At 43.3% G+C, this 17,325-nt stretch overlaps 1 protein-coding gene across 14 annotated transcripts in view; it reads left to right on the top strand.

Annotated features, from left to right (window-relative positions):
- The window catches only part of TIAM1 (TIAM Rac1 associated GEF 1), a 193,764-nt gene extending 179,582 nt beyond the window's left edge, over window positions 1-14,182 (top strand). For all 14 annotated transcript variants that reach the window (XM_069785292.1, XM_069785281.1, XM_069785288.1 and 11 more), the window contains 9 exons: window positions 844-952; window positions 3,104-3,283; window positions 3,411-3,529; window positions 5,317-5,425; window positions 6,975-7,033; window positions 7,999-8,101; window positions 8,836-8,923; window positions 9,787-9,959; window positions 11,939-14,182. In XM_069785292.1, coding sequence (XP_069641393.1) covers window positions 844-952; window positions 3,104-3,283; window positions 3,411-3,529; window positions 5,317-5,425; window positions 6,975-7,033; window positions 7,999-8,101; window positions 8,836-8,923; window positions 9,787-9,959; window positions 11,939-12,423 — 1,425 coding nt within the window. In that variant the 3' untranslated portion in view covers window positions 12,424-14,182. The remainder of the gene's footprint in view (window positions 1-843; window positions 953-3,103; window positions 3,284-3,410; window positions 3,530-5,316; window positions 5,426-6,974; window positions 7,034-7,998; window positions 8,102-8,835; window positions 8,924-9,786; window positions 9,960-11,938) is intronic.
- The last annotated feature ends 3,143 nt before the right edge of the window (window positions 14,183-17,325 follow it).

Here is a 17,325-nt window from a genome sequence, read left to right on the forward strand (position 1 = left end):
AGACACTTTTTTTAGTAGCAGAAGCCTCTGTGACCACTGTGTGCTCTGAGTTTGAGAGGAGTGTGGAAGAAGCCTCCTTACGGAGAAGACTCTGTCGTAGAAGTACAGGTGCTTTCACCTCTTTCCAGAAAAAGAGCATCAACTTCGCTTTCAGTTCTATCCTATGGGCGTAGTCTGAAAGCAGTGTGCAAAATGGGACTTCAGGGCTTCATGGTTTCAGTTCTGCAGTTTGCTTCCCTCTGCTGACTGTAGGCAAGCTGTCTGTGTGTTGTCTCACCCACCCCACCCCATGTTGTTTTGTTTTTAAGTGGGTAGCGGAGCAAATGCTTGACTGTGGCGTAGACATCTTAGGGAAAGATTGTTTGGCCCTTAACACAAACTCATTTTCAAGAGAGTGAAGACTTTGGTGTGTTTGTGCAGAGGCATAACAGTCTTGCTTGCAGCTTCTTGCATTATCCATACATTACATGATCCATTACAAAGTCAGATACATCTAGTCCTTTCTGTGGCCTCTGGTCAGTAAGTAGATCAATAAGGTTTTAAGCTCGGGCATTTAAATATAGTTCTGGAGCTGTGAACCTACTTCCCTCTATTGTCAGTGGTGTCTCCAGACAGTCCTAACTGGAACTTGGCTAATGATGTTAATCACATATCCTGAATCCAGACACCAAGGCTAGGCCTGTTTCCTTCTAGATGGTGTGAAAACATTCTAAAAATCCAGTGTCCTGTCATCCAAAAGCTAGATGGAAACTTCAGGTGACCTGGCAGAAGGGAAAATAACTTGCTGGCTTTCATGTGCTTCTTTTCCTAATGCCTTTTTTTTTTTTTTTTTTTAAATCCTAGAAAGTGTTATTTTCCTTGGGTGGATCCTTTCTTTACTACGCTGACCGGTTCAAGCTGTACAGTGCCTTCTGTGCCAGCCACACAAAAGTCCCCAAAGTACTGGTGAAAGGTAAGAGCCATGTGCTGGACAAATAGACCTGGACATGCAGAGAGAGAGATGTCGCAGCAACATGTTCGTTTGGGCTGGTGCAGGTTGTCCTTGTGGATGACGAGAGGTGGCCATTGCACCCCAAACAGTGCAGGGCAAGTTGTGGTGGAGAAATGGGGGCACACATGTGCCTAGTTGTTCTCCAGCAGTCTTTGCAGTAAGGAAGTTAAGTCCATCTGGCCTGAGAAACTCGCAAAGAGGTCTCTATCTTGGGTGTTCTTGGACCACCATCGGTGTAATGATACCCGAGTAGCTCATTATGAGAGATTGTTAACCTTGCATGTGGTTTTCCTCCACACACTTAATTCATTCCCCCTGACATGTTCAGTTTCTTTTCAGTCATGTGGGGAGTGGAAAGATTTCATAAATGGGCGATGTGGCATGTGCTAATGGATCACTGTGTACTTTGGAACCAGGAGTAGTGACGCTTGTAATGACCTCTGGATCCTTCTATAGTTTGTGCCGTGAATCCTTGCTAGTGGCAATCCCACTGAAGCTCCGGCCAATGTGGTTGAATGCTGACAGCCACTAGGAAAGGATCAGCCTGGGAGAATGTTTTATGGAAGCTGTCTAAATATTTTAACTTCACCATGCTCTCTCTCTCCTCTCTTTTTCCTCTCACCTTCATTCCAGTTTGCCTGAGAAGTTTCCATGTATGAATTCCTAGTAGAGCTTGGCTTGCTGAGATGGAGATAAATTAACTGTGGTCTGTCTTAGAAATGCTCATGGGCCTCCTTGCCTTGAAGCAACGTTTTTTCCCCTGTGAAAGTGTTAATCTCTTAGAGTTAGCAGTGCTTCATGAAATTCATTTTTGGCCAAGACATTAAATAAACAAATAGATCCAGTTGTAGGAGCAATGCCATTAAGGGAGGGGCTCTTCTTTTCAAAGAACATCTGGATGCCTGACAATCAACAGTTTGGGGTTTTTTTGTTTCTTGGTTGGTTTGGCTTTTGTTTTTTCCTGTGCGCATTTTTTTTTTTTTCATTTCTGCTTGTAAACTCTTATTTACCATGCTGCAAAGAATACTTGGCAGCTCTGTGGAATACATGAATAAGTGATTTGTTGCTAGTCACATCCATGCTTGGTTTCAGCATCATTTTGTTAGACCTTAAGGTTAGGCTGTAGACTAGGTAGATCTGGATGTTTTGTTTTGCTTTTTCATTGCTGACTCTATTTATAAATGAGAAATGCTTGTGCTTGAATTGTGGCACAAACAGAACTTAAAATTTTATTCCGGTGATAAATCTCTTAAAAAGCCTGGGAGTGTATTTAAAGTGTAATTTGGTGACCTCAGCTGAGGTGCAGGTGGTTTCTGGATTTGAAATTGAAGTTGCTTTATTGAAATCAGGTGACTGACTGCAAAAAACCAACCCAACTTCAGCAGGGGACATGGCTCTAATAAAAGCAATTTTGTGGAATTGTTCTTGCACTAAGTAACTTGTATGTCTAAAAATGCCACGTTCTCCATACTTCCCTCCCTGTACAAATTTATGTTCTAATAGAGGGACCAACAGAGACATTGGTATTTTTATAAATTCAGTAGCAGTCAGGTAGAAGAGATGATAGCAATCAGGTGTCCAGTTTGTCTGTGCTCCCAAAATACGGTGTAATGTCGTAAGTTTACTGCTTCCTGCCTCCTTACTAGCTCTTGATTTTTTTGTTGTTGTTCAGTACTGCATTTTAAGGTTTAATGAGGTAACAATAACCAGACTCGCCAATATTAATATTAGCCTGTCGGACTAGACTTATGAGTAGTGATTTCTTACAAATATCCAATTTAAGCCTTTTTTTAAAGGAAACAGATGATTAAAACAATATATACTGCTCCAAAATAGTTGCAAGGCCAGAAATACTGTGGATAGTGAAATCAAAAACTGCAAGTATTGGTATGGTAGGTGGGTGCCTGTTGTTAAATCATATATAGCATATCTGTGGCAAAGTGTCAGTAACTCAAAACCTGAAGTGCATAAATCTAATACTGTGGACCTGATAAATCTGCACTTCCTTGCAAAATGTCTCTGGATAAATGAATTTAAAGCTGGAAAAGTCGCTTTGTCAGGGCAGCTGTTATGATTTTTGATTTATCCAATTGCTTCATTTTAATCTTCCAGCCAAGACAGACACTGCTTTCAAGGCATTTCTGGATGCTCAGAATCCCCGACGGCAGCACTCATCCACGCTGGAGTCTTACCTCATCAAACCCATCCAGCGGATACTGAAATACCCTCTCCTGCTGAAGGAGCTCTTTGCTCTGACTGATGTAGAAAGTGAAGAACATTATCACCTTGATGGTAAGGAGCTAACCTACATTGCTCTTCCTTGTTTAACCTCTGATCTGGAACCCTCCTCCTCCCCCTTCCTCTCAGAGGCTTAAAAATACCTTTTATCTCTTCCCCTATCTCTCTGTCTTTCTTATAGTGGCCATAAAAACAATGAACAAGGTTGCCAGCCACATTAATGAAATGCAGAAAATCCATGAAGAATATGGGGCAGTGTTTGACCAACTCATAGCAGAACAAACAGGGGAGAAAAAAGAGGTAACAGATGATCAAATTGAAGAGAATCAGGCTGTTATTTTGGTGCCTGTAGCATGAATGTTTAAATTGTATCAAATATTTACCTTTTGTGCTGTGTCATTTAAGTGGATTGTGGTGCAAACAGATAAATCCCAATCCAATTCAAAAACTGCTTTTCCATGCATGGTTCAGTGTACCATGGTTCATGGACCAATGTAAAGAAGTAGTGGATTCATTCATCAGCGTTGTGCTTGGGTCAAAGTCACATCACAGCCTGCAGTTCACTATTTCGATGTCCATGTCTCGGCTCTCCTCATTCCACATAAATAGTTACCCCACCAGTCTGAGTGGACTGGCATGCTGAGGCAAGTCTGTACTTAGCTCTTCAATCACTTTAAAGAGATCAAAATGTGAGGTGTGGTGTGTGAGAAACTGCTGTTTCTCTTTTAGGAAGTATGTTAGTGGGCTTTATGTGAGAGAGCTTTGGCCTAGATGTCTCATATGGCACATCTGCAAATACGTGAAGATCCAGTGTGGCTCAGTCCTGGCTGACCAACTTGGAAACCAGTGGAAGATGTCTTGAAGTTTCAGACTGAGACCAGGACTCTCCATTTAACAATAAAACATGGGTCTGCAGTCCAGCAGTGCAGTGAAGGAGTGGTGGGCAGTAAGGGGGGAATGAGGTAAGGTCGAGGGGGACTCAAGGAAGAGGTAGACACACTAAAGGGCCAATGGGAACAGCGATGTGGGTGAAGGCTGGAGAGAAGCATGACAGTATGAAGTAATGGTAATGGGGTTTTGCCAACAGTCAGGATGAAGAACAAACATAAGACGCATTGGTCTACAAAGCAAAGGAGGTTTGGTATTGAGTAGTGTTGAGGAAGCTTTGGGTGTGAGAGCTGGATAGCAGCGGTGGGGAGGGAGGATCAGATGGTGGGTAGAGGGCAGAGACTAGGGTTGGCGCTGGCAAGCAGTGGTGGAGCGAGCATGTCAGGACATCTGTTGGGAGAGCAGTCATGGTTTGCTGTTAATCTGGAAGAGAAGGCAGTAAACACATATCTTAGTGTTGCTCTTGTTATTGGGGAGACCTCAGGTGGTTGTGCTGATGTTATCTGTAGCATCCTTTAGCAAAAGTCAGACTTCACTGAGAGGAGGGTGGAGGAATGGGATAACATGGCCCCTAGACTGGGGATAGTCCTCGATTTGTCACTCTGGGAGACCATAAGTCAAAGTGAAAGATCTGGTTGCTGCAATATTAGTAGGTGTCTCCCAACAGTTGTTAGGAACTCCTTTATTAGTCCATTTCCAGCAATGTGGTTTCCACAGGTGAGCCTTTGGGCAAAATCAAGAGCCACAGCAACTGTGGTGAGGAAGTGCTTTGACTGCTTTATGTGATGCACTCTCTAAACTTTACCCCAGACTGTGTGTGTGTGATGGGGGCTATGCTTAAATGTTCAAACAAAATAGAAAGAAACTAGTAGGGAGAAAGATGGGCAAAGGAGGAAAAAATGCATGGAAGACATCTGGGTTTTGCCCTGATTTCCCACCAGGTTACGAGATCTGGACTCTGAGTTTGACTTCTCCCAATTTATGCTCATAATTAAGGATTAACATGCATCTGTTGCCAACTGTCACAGTCTGTTTGCACATGCTTGCAGTCATCTGATTAAATATTTCAAAAGTTTGCTTGTGGGGCATTTGTTTGTTTAAGAATAAAGTTCAAGCAAGTTTTCTTGAACTGAAAATTCAAGTAAGCTTTCTTGAACTGATTACGTGTTGTGTCTTTGTGCATGTGTTTGTGTTGGCAGGTTGCAGACCTTTCAATGGGGGACTTACTCTTGCATAATACAGTGATATGGCTGAATCCTCCTGCTTCACTGGGAAAATGGAAGAAGGAACCTGAGCTGGCAGCATTTGGTTTGTATCCTAGTAATCTTATTTCAGATGCCTAAAAGACTGTCGACTGTGCCTTGGCAGATATTTGATGAAGGTAGTTAAGCATTGCCTTCTGCAAAATTGGCTGGAACCTAAAACCATATTTGTCTCTTTGCTGCAGTGGTCAAATTCTGTTCTGCGTTGATCTAAATCTGGTGAAGAATTTGGAGATGACTGCTATAATAGTGCAAGAGTTTCTTAAACCCATATCCAAGGCTATGAATTGAGGGCTATATAGAAGGGTATTTGTCTCTGAAAAGATACAGTTCTGTAGTCTGATCAATGCCAAGTCACTCTACTTCCCATCCTGTAGAATGGGGTTGGGGGCTTGAAGACGTTTTGCCTTTTTCCTTTGTGCCTTTTGCCAGAAACGACTTGTATATCTAAGCTTTAAAAAGTGCTTAAAAGTTAAGCCAGGACTCCCAGTGAGTTGCTTTGGAGTGGTCTGTCTCCCTCCGAGTAGTCTATCTTGAGTGGCCAAACTAGAAATTGAAACTGCTGTTGGCATAGATCTCAAGGTCTTTCCGCTGTGTTGGAGTATGGTCCCTTGGAAAGGTACATGATCACTTGTATTAGCTAAATCGTCTCTCGTACTTTCAGAATTATATCAAGTAATGCAGAGCATGCTAGCTTTTATTTGTTCCAAAATTTCTTTATACGCAACGGGCTTTTTCCTTGTTGTTTCCAGAAGGCGATACTGGTTAGGAAGCCAATGAGTTTTATTTTTGCTTTTGTTTTTTTTGCCAAACAGGTAATGAATGAAGACTCTTTCAGCTTTGCTCTGGAAGAGCATATGAAAATTGACTGCTTTCCTGTAAGCTGGGAAAGCACCTGGTCATACTGTGAAGCTGAGGGCCTCATGAAAGCTGTTAGGAATGTGCAGCAACTCTTAATTATTCCAAAAACCTTTAAACTGGTTTCATAAAATGTCCAAAATTAAGTGTCCATGCAATTCAATCTTAAAACAAAGGGTACATTTGAGGCCTGAAGAAAGATCACAAGGAAAACTGGAGTCTTGAAAAACAAATTCCAGCTCCATGTGGATGTTATGTGGCAAAAGAGGAATTGGATTACACCTCTGCCTGTGGGTGGTGTTTGCTTTTTAATTTGGCATAGACTGCTGTCCCACCTGGGAGGCATTCACATTCTGTTCAAGCTCAGTCTCATCTGCTTGACTGGCTGCGTGTAGCTGGATGCTGCTCATTTGTCTGAGGGGAACTTAGCCAGAAGGATTAAAGTTTTCTAAATTTTTGTATAGAACTTTTGCTGCTTGAATAGTTGTTCCAATAACTGGTAACTCTTAAGTTTCAAGCGACTATGAAGTAACTTGGTTTTGTGTACTAAAAGCAGTTAAGCTTGGGTTTTTGGGGAAGAATATGCAAGAGGGCTGGTAGGTTTACTCCTGCCTTCCCTCCCTGAGTCAGGTGAGGGCTGTCTCAGGAGTTGAAAGGTCTGTGTGCTCCAGGTATAGGGGACACCTGTTCCCAGCCTTATTGACTACATGGCTTTTGTTTCTAACTTTCTCCTCTAGTGTTCAAAACTGCTGTGGTCCTTGTATACAAGGATGGTTCGAAACAGAAGAAGAAACTTGTAAGTTGCATGGACTATTTTGGTGATGCTGTGTGCATTTGTGGTGCTATAATCAAGATTTGCTTTCAATAAAGCTGTGGTGCTAGGCTGTGCTTTTGCATACGTGATTCTTGTTCCCTGCCACACAACTGAGGTTTTGAGTAAGGCCGAGTGGCCTGCTGTTTGGCCTGGGTGCAGTGCTCTGCAAGTGTTCATTTCGTTTATCCTTTGCTCTCTGCTGGACTAGTCATTCCTGTGGCCTGCCCCATCCATTCCATGCTGTGGAGTGGACCTTCATGAAACAAGGCGTCAACTTGAATATCTCTCTTGTGTTTGACTCTTTGATTAGTCTATATGAATCAAATCTGAGAGCTGATGCCTGTCAACTTTCTTAGTGAAACACAATGCCCTTGCTTCAGTTCTGGCTGTTGCATGCCACTGAGCAAGTGCTGACTGCTCTTAGCTAAATTTGGTGTGCCTACAGTATGTATCAAGGAATCCTGCTGGAGTTTGGGATTAAAAGTTAAAGCTAAGCTTGACAGTAAACACATGCCTTGCTACAATAGGGAACACAGTTTATAGTATTACAGAAAACTTCTTGATTCCCACATATAGCATAAACCAGAGTGTGATTTGAAGTGCTTGTGTGGTTGTTTTCTGAAGTCAGCTGGCCACAAAATAACTTTGGAGTGTCTAAGGCAAAACTTACACATGTTTGAGTGTATGTGCATTTGGAGGAGAGAATGCAGCATTGGTCTCCAATGACTTTTGAAGGCATTGGGTCTAATGGTTGGTTTTGTCTAGGATTTAGCAAGACCTTCATAGATAGCCACATCAGTGATGCTGGTTACTAAGATGTTGTAGTGAGAGAACAGGAATTGCAACAAGTCTCTAGCTGGACATTCTCAGTGCAGAGCAAAGGAGACTTTTGTGTCTGACTATCCCAAGGTGTCTCATTTCCTAACAGTATTTTGAAATTCTTCCAGGGAGGATCACATAGAGCTTCAATTTATGAAGACTGGGATCCGTTCCGCTTTCGCCACATGATACCTTTAGAAGCACTGCAGGTTCGAGCGTTGGCAAGTGCAGGTAATGTTCCCGCTGCCTGAATTTGGCAGGGTTCTTAATGTTTGGTCTGGGGGCATTCACTGACCGACGTTTACTGTTGGTACATGTGTATGTAGCTTCTGGGGCCTGAGCAAGGAATCCACAACCTCAACATCCATAATAGCCCTGGAGAGAAATGAAGGGGCAGAAGCTCCAGTTGTGTATCTCCAGCTCGTCAGTACTTTTCTGAAGCCAGTCAGGGTTCTGAAAAAACAGGACAAAGTTGTTGTTGACTCTGGTTTGTGCTGTTCCTCTTCTGGAGACTAGAAGGAAATCTTGCAGCTGTGAGACAACAGAGCTAGTAAATTTTTGTTCTTGTCACTGATGGCTTCATGCGAAGCTTATAAGAAAAATTTCAGTTTTAAACAATTTGCTCCCTTTCTAACACATAAGTGAAAGTGGAAAGAACATAGGAGGTAGCTGTAAAATGTGACAGTACTCTGTGGAATACCTGAAAAGCTGGGGAGGGGAGGTTTCATATTTTTATGGGACCGAGTGCATATAAAATACTACTAGATTTTGGGGAGTTTAAGTGTCTATTTCATGAGTCATTTGCCCACCGCTGCCTTTCAGCCATGAGTTCATATTATTTGCAGTGTATTATCTGTTGTCCCAGATCGTCTTAAACCATTCTTTCAGGATTAGGGAATAAATACCCTAATCGGGGTTAAACATGAGAAACTGTTGTATGAAGTGCTGCTTGCTTTTCCCTTTAGATGCAGAGACCAATTCTGTATGTGAGATTGTTCATGTTAAATCTGAATCTGAAGGCAGGCCAGAAAGAACGTTTCACCTTTGCTGTAGGTAAGTGCATTTTTGTATTTTCAATGGCAGCTATGTCTCTGGATCCCAGCTTGCCTACGCCCTTCCCTTTAAGGCAATCTGGGAATAGCCAGTAGGGAAAGTGGGGAGAGGGTATTAAAACCTTGCTTCTGGCAGGCAGAATTTTGTAAAATCTATTAAAGGCATATATTTGATCAGCTTTGCACCTTATGGGAATATCCTTAACTACAATTTTCCTTTCACAAATTTACATCCAACTCCAGCATTGGATCTTCATGTCAGGTAGCTGCTCAAGTGTCTTGTTCAGCTGGTACCTTTCATGCCACGAAGTTCCAACCTCTGCTCTTACAGCACTGCCCTTTCCTTAAGTAATCCTGGTCCATCTTCATTGTGGTGGTTGCCCTGATGTGTTTTAGAGTCCAAATAAAAACTTAGTACACAAGTTCACGAGGGTCTAACGGAGCTGATACCAAGCCAATTCCTACTACTAGGTAGTGGAGAGTTGCAGGACTTCTGCTTGGTATGTGTTTACAGGAGACAAACTGAGATTTAATTAGCCACCATAGGTCAACTTGATGTTTATCAGACAAAGAGAAATGCATGGTTGATATTGGAGGAAAAGAAAGCCTCAAGAGGGGTGAATGGCTAAATATTTTGTTAACGAACAGTGTATTTGTTTCTTTGGATGTCCATTGCAATGATTATAGATTCACCTTTGCTTTGAAAATACTGTATTAAATTGAGTCTTCTCTGGGGGAAGTGCATGCCAGCCAGTTTGCACTGCCTGAAATTACGGAAATGGTCATTATTTATCTCCTTTACAGTGAGCTTTTAGCAGTTCCCAAGAGATAATGCTGCCTTTTGTATTCTTGCCTGTTTTTCAGTTCACCAGAACACAGGAAGGACTTTCTGAAGGCAGTGCACTCGATTCTGCGGGATAAACACAGAAGACAGCTTCTTAAAACTGAAAGTTTGCCCTCATCCCAGCAATATGTTCCTTTTGGTGGAAAAAGATTGTGTGCTCTAAAAGGTGCAAGGCCAGCCATGAACAGGGCAGGTACTGTAGGGCTACAGACTTTCAAGATCCCAGTAACCCTAGCACCGTTGTAGGACATGTGGTGGTGTCGATGTTACTTGTATATTAGGATTAGCATTCTCTCCTGTGTATGTAAAAACTGCTGGTTTTCCATGCTTCACCTCCTTGAGAGCCTTAAATTGCCTCTATTTACCTTGCTTTGCACTCAAGGCTCAGCTTCAGAGCGGTCCTTCTGGCATGGAAGGAAGAAGTGGGATTCCTGTCAATACTGATTGGCTGTGCACTTTAATCTGGAAACGGGTTTCAGCTGAACAAAGCAGAAGCCTGCTGCATATTTCTTAAAAGCATGTACAGAATTTTGAGCTAACCCTAGCACTTTTAAACTAAGAGGCACAAGAAAAATCAGCTCCCCTGAGTCAGTGGCTTGGTTTGAAGAGATAGCTTCGTATGTCCTCCATTTTAGCCTTTTCAGCTCTATTGCTAAAGGGCATGTGCTTCTACTTCTCACGTTTTGAGAAGCATGCATTTGATACTATTATTTTTGTAATGGCCTGTCCTAAACCATGGATTTTCCTTTTCAGTTGACTTCAGGCAAAAGCAATGAGAAAATCCCAGGGAAAAGCAGGTTTTCATTTTCAGAACACTAGATGATGGAGGGAAGGAAACATTTGCTGCCAACTGAAAAGTACACAGCACCGCTGCGTGTTTTGTTATGGTCTGTTTTGGTTTTGTGTTGGTTTTTTTTGTTTTTCTGCTCATTAGATCCAGCAATGTAGACAACCAGGCTTTCTGTTCCTCTTCTGTAATGGGCAGGCCAGACCAATAACATTCGCAGCATGGCTTCTCACTCGGGGTGTTGCTAGCCATCTGTCTCAGACACTTACAGTTGTAAGAAAGAAGAGTCAAAGGATAGCCAAAATGCAACTGTTTTACCACAGTGCTTCCTCAATCAGCCTGTGGGGCTAATCTGTTGTTGATGCCAAACCATCTTTCGGTTTGGCTCGTTGGTGCATTTGCATGATGAATTCTGCAGAGATTAAATTCTCCTCTTAGAGTCCAGACCTCTCACTACAGTAAAAACTTGCAACTGCTGAGCTGTTGTACTTAATGCATGTTTTGAGGCTCAGGGATATTAAAATGTAACCCCATCCCCAAGCTAGAGTTTAATAAATGCATACTGAAAGTGCTAAGGTGCTGTTTAGTGGAGGGGGACAAACTATAACCTCGGAGTTCACCTGCTTGCCGTGGAGCTATGTGTGTATGCACGTAAAGCACTGGAATGCCTGCAGGTCCTTCAGCTGCAGGATTCGTCTCCTGCTTTGCCTCACAAGCCTCTTCTGAAGATGTTCCAACACAGAAGATGTGAATTTGTTAATGAGGCCAGTTGCTAAAGCTAGTAGACCAGCTGATGCTGAGTAAGGAACTTCTGAAAGTTTTTCTGGTTTGGGCATTTTCTTCCCCTCCTGAGTAGGGAGGGAGCGGGGAAGGGAGTAGCAGAGCCTGGACAGGGAACTTACTTCCCCATAGATAATGCAACAATTGCAGCATCTTCAGCACCAAGGTAGCTGCTCGGGAACCTATAGCGTTGCTCTTACCTGAGACAAAGCAATTTCCTGTACCGAGGGGTAAGGCTAGTTGGTTTTTGCGGTGTGCCGACAGCAGGGCACTGCGTGTGAGAAGCTGAGCTGAACAGATGCACATTGTGCTGGCTGGCTGGCTGGCTGCCTACCGCTTAGGAGGAACAGTAATTGTGGGCCATTATCCCAACTGTGGATCTGAGTAGCAGAAACTCCTTTTTCAGCTGGAGAGACCTGTGCTGAGGAGCTGAGTGAAGTGTGACTTGCCCGCAGGGAGGATGGCGAATGACTAGGTCATTCATGGGAGACTGCCTGCTTTGTGCCTAGCGGTGTTAAATAAAGGGCCCCTGGAAGACTAGCTTTTTAAAGAGAGTTGTACCGTGTGTAAAAAGCCTGTGGGGTTTTATCTTTGTGTGTGCGCAGTGTCAGCCCCAAGCAAGTCTCTTGGGAGGAGGAGGCGGCGGCTGGCCCGAAACAGGTTTACCATTGACTCAGATGCCGTCTACACGAGCAGCCCTGAAAAAGAGCCCCAGCAGCCCACGCACAGTGGGGACACTGACCGCTGGGTAGAGGAACAGTTTGACCTTGCTCAGTATGAAGAGCAGGAGGACATCAAGGAAACGGACATCCTCAGCGATGACGATGAGTACTGCGAGGCCATGCGAGGTGCTGTGGCTGACCGAGACCTTCGGGAGCGGCTGCAGGCGGCCTCCATCACGAGCAGCCAGCCGTGCTGGGGCGACCGCCCGCGCCCGGCCATGGACACGCACGCCTCCAGGATGACCCAGCTGAAGAAGCAGGCGGCCTTGTCCGGCATCAACGGCGACATGGAGGGCCACGGCGAGGAGGTCATCTGGGTTAGGCGTGAAGACTTTGTCCCCAGCAGGAAACTGAACACGGAGCTCTAAACCGGTCCCCTTCCCCATGCGTAGGATGCGTAGGTCTCCCCCTTCCGCCCTCCATCCCTCCCTCCCACCCCCACACACTGTGGAGAGCTGATCCTGATAGATTGCACACTTGCACACACCATTTCGGCAGCTGAATTGGTCCGAAGCCATGCGGCCACACTTTAGGCAACTGTAAAACGCTCAAAACCTGGAACGGAATAAGCTTAAGGTCCTGTCTTACGTTACCAAGGGCTTTCACACTATTTTATTTATTCTAAAATAATCAGGGGCTGAAATTAAGTATGGGGAGGATATCATCACTGGAAAACAAATCACTCTGGATGTCTTAACCTACGTGCAGCGAACTAGCTTAAACAATAGCACAACGAACAGAGGGTTTTATAGCCGTAAAATCTCAGTCGTAGGTTCATCTCCATATTGAGGAAACTGCCTTTTTAATGTGTACAGTTGCAGTATTCTTATTACTTTTCCCTCTTTAAATGTAAGAGAATATACGTGTATTTTAGGAATGTGTGAGGAAAGGTTTGGGATTTATGTTGTGTTAAGTCCTCTTGGTCTGTGGCTGGTCTAATTTAATGTCAATGTTGGAAGCTCTAGTTTTACAGAATATTATAAAGATGCCAAACTCTCTTAAAAGAGACCCAAATTTAACACTTGAAGAAATATTTTTTTGTATTTTACCTGAGATGCAGGGGCACAAAGGGATAAGAGTTTTACAGCGTTAGCGTAGCTCCACGTCTAGGATACAAGGCTAGCTTTTTGCAGAGGGTTAGGAATGGTGGTTTTATATTAAAATATGAACTGGAAACACTTATTTAGGTATAACTTTCTTCAGGAAAAAGATTATTGTATATGTTTGAGACTGGAGTTTAGTTAGATAATAAAAAGAATAAAATAAAATTACATGACAATTGCAGTGGACCAAACTGATCCCTGGTGTAACCTTGCTGGAGCCAGTGTAGCAACATCACGGATCCGTTTGGTCCACTCTCTCTGGCAGAGTTTGGGCTTAGGGGACAGGGAATTCATGGCCAAAAAACTGACCTCATCCACTTTCCTACTGTGGGTGAAACTAGTGTATTTTAATTCCTTTATAAAAGCTTTTCCACTGCAATAGAGTATGAACAAGTTCTACACAAGCAAACCTCTTTAACATTTTAAATCTTTTATTTAAACATCTAAAACAGGGTAAAACATGACTAAAATCTTGTGGTTTTTAAGTAGACTTCCAAATACGAAACACAAAATAGCACTTTTTTTTTTTTTAAGATTTATATAGCTTTTCCCATTTCGGTTTCACCTATAGGAAAAAAGGAAGATTATATGATTTTTTTTTTTGTTGGTATCTATTGATGTTTGACACATTAGTAGGTACTTTGAAAACCTGAAATTTTATAATAGCTTTAGGATTATATTTTATAAAATCCACTCTGACTATATTTTAAAACATAACAAAAATTATTCCCCCCAAAAATCCATCACTGTCTTTGTGTCCCAGCTAGCATTCTTCCCTTGCCCCCTACTTTCTGGTTTCTGGTGCACTATACTTGATCTTATGAAAGCTTTCTCTATTAACTTTTTGCTATCTTCTGATTTCTTTTCGTAAAAGCTTTAGAAAGGTTTCTATACCCTTTGTATTATCACATCATTGTTTTATATCATCTACCTGTCAGTTGTGTCCCAGTGTATTGGAGAAGCGGAGGTTTTAGCTGTCCTGTGCTGTACCCAGCGGAATACAGTCAGTGCTGAAATTCTAGAAGGCTGGTACTGGGAAGGTACCGTTGTTCTTGTACATAATGTCATGACATGTCTATGTCAAAGGTTCTTATATATTTCTTTTATAAGCTGAAAGAAGGTCTATTTTTATGTTTTTAGTTCTATGAATGGAACGTTGTAAATGCCTGTCAGAAATAAAATACTGGGAAAAAAAAAACCAAAAAACAAGACAGTAGTATGTGTACGTGTGTGCTCCAAGACAGGTGCCTCTCTCAGTGGAGGGAAGCAAGTCCTACAGTAGATTAAGCTGTTGAGATGACTCTCCTGGCTTTTATAACCTGTAGGGAATCTCCATAACTGTAAGTTTTCTACCCTTAGCAGTGTGTGTCCTGTATTGTGTGCAGATATTCCCTTAGAACAGGTTCAGCCTGTCTTGGCTCTGCTTTTTGGTGGGGTCTCAGCTCTGGGGTAAGTAACTGCTCCTTTGGCCAGGATGTGCTGAGCTTCAAACTGTCCCATGTGAAAGGTTGGGGCAGGCTTTTTGGCCTCCCTTCTCTCCTACTGAAACCTCATTTTTATTTATTTATTTTCCCAAGGGAAGGTCCAAGCCTGGAGCCTTGCCTGTGAGAGGATGGAAAATGACACAGACAGGAGATCAAATGCTAAAGGCATGTTATTTGCCCACAGTGTGCCTATTTGACATGCACTTTGGCACAAAATGAAGCTTTCCTTTAGTGGGACTGCTGACTTTAAAATGGCATGTTCAAGTCTGTAACTAGCAACGCTGTTCCCCAAATCTGTGGAACTGCATCAACATCTACTGAAACATGAGTGCAAAGTGTGCTAATGCTTGCTTGTCTGCTCAGCAGAGAGCAAATGTGAACAAGTATGACCTTCTATTTTAAATGTCACAGCCTTCTTTCGATGGGTTCACGCATTTGTCTCCTCCACAATTTAGTTTTTACTAGCTACTGCAATGTTTCCAGCAACTGACTTCAGCTTTCAGATTGTATACAAAGCTGCTTAAAAGAGTCTATCCTACTGCAATAACATCATGCCTTGCATGAAAAATTCATATTATTTGGCTCGTTTATCACATATCAAGCCTTACACAGAAGGTAGGTCCTCAGGTAGGGCTCGGCTCATATTTTGCAGAAGTGAGAGTTGCCATTTTCCTTATTGCGTCCATAACTAGTCATGCCTGTTTTCTTCTATGCTGGTCACAAGGAACCTTAAGTGCATATTTTAAAAAGAGAGAGGAAAAAAGTAGCAAATTCTGGAAGAATTCCAATTACGTTGGAAGAGCTCTCCAGTCTCGCCGTGGCTGGTTGTTTGGTCAAACCCCCTCCCCTTGGGGTGCTGAATTTTAGTCCAAATGTAAGGAGCGCACCGTGGGTTGGTGTTTAGTGCAGCCTGGGCAGGAGCTTCCATGGCCTGTGGGTGAGACCATGACTTGCACCGCTTTTCTTTAGGGGAACTAGGACTAGTGATGTACGTGCAGTTGGGTCATGTGTGTGGATTCTGGCAGATTGTCCCTAAAACACGGGTTGGTGGACATTAGGGAACTGGTTTACTAGAAAACAAGGTGTTATTGCCAGAGCTGCGAGAAGAGCCTTGTACAGCTCTTTGGTCTTGCCTGCAGTAGAACAGCAGTGGTCTTCTATGAGGAGAGTACAGGCACCCTGTAGCACTGAGGTTTGGGAAGTACTTTTCTTAACTCTAGTTTTACCAGTCGGTTGTTTTTTGTTGTCTTCTGTACCAGACCTGCTTTGCTTGCACCCGCTTCAGGACAACACAGGAAACGCTTTGTTTCTGAGGCTGTTGTCTCTGCAAATAGCATGTCAGGAATAGCATGACCCCGCTCCCTGCACGTGGCTATTTTAAATGTGGCCAGATAATCGTGGAGACAGCAAACAGTGCTTCCCACAGCTCATGTTCCCATTCCCCGTGTCTTCGGCAACTTGCTTTCCTTTTAATTTTATTCTCAACAGTTGCTGAGGTACTTCTGCTGAACACTAAACTTGTGTTTCTCAATCCTGTCAATTACAAGACCTGTCATGGATGTTGATTGAAGACTGTCAGCGTGTCAGTATTACTGAATGAATCCAGTCCAGTATTTTGGAAGCTTGCTGTGGCTTTGCCTCATTCTGGGGGGAAATGAGGGGAAAGAAAGCCTTTGAAAAATTGCTTCCTGTGTTTCTCTTTTCCTTCGGCCACATCCTGTTAATATATAGTACCTCTGTGTGGTATGTGGGCATGAGCTTGAGTAGGTTTTTGCAATAATGAAATCTTACAGCAGCCTTAGGGCCTGGGTAAATTGTTCCCATTTTAAGCTCGACAAATGAAGGCAGGCGGAGGATTACACACAAGGTCACGCAGCAAGCCGGTGCTGGTGAAAGGCTTACAGAAGGCTGTTTAGCCATTAGTCTGGATGATGTTTCCTTTTTGTTAATGTGAAGGAGTAATTAGCTGTAGTAAGGAGTCCTTTCTTGTGGCAGAGTAATAAAGTGATCAGAAAAGTCACACAGACTGCCTGGGCAGCAGGGATTTGTTTGTCCGTTACGTACAGCTGTGGTACCGAGTTTGCTTTCTCCTTTCAAGTCTGTGTTTCCAATCAATTTAAAAAGAGGGGGAGGGATGATGATGAGTTAGGGAATAATTGTAACTAATGAAGTATTTTCCAAAATAAAGCCATGGTTTCTGTGGCTGTTCCCCTCCACACACTGATGTTAGAGGTGATGCTGACTGCACACAGCCTCAGGGGAATACGCCTGGGTATGCCTGGAAGGGGAACAGCTTGTGCTGGCTCTGTCCGTGGCGGGTTTCAGCACCCACTTGGAGAAAGCTCTGAGCAGCCTGGTCTGATGCTGGAGCTGGCCCTGCTTGGGGCAGGAGGCTGGACCGGAGACCTTACTGTGGGTCCTTCCCACCTGTGTTATCCTGTGATGCTGTGACTCCTCCTCTGCACCCCTCCATGGCTGGTCACACAGGATCAGCGTCAGTTTGTTCGCTGGGTTTCTTCCAGTCAGGAACAAACTGCAAAATTTATCTTGAATTTTGTGTCAGAAGCTGAAAATGCTGCAATGAAACCAAATAGACAAACTCCCAGGAGATAAAGCTTGGTGACAGTCTTCCATAGGAAATGGCTGGAGGACAGATCTACTGTGGGAGTGGGACAACTGAAGA

Source organism: Haliaeetus albicilla, chromosome 6, assembly GCF_947461875.1.
Source record: "Haliaeetus albicilla chromosome 6, bHalAlb1.1, whole genome shotgun sequence".
Classification (NCBI taxonomy): Eukaryota; Metazoa; Chordata; class Aves; order Accipitriformes; family Accipitridae; genus Haliaeetus; species Haliaeetus albicilla.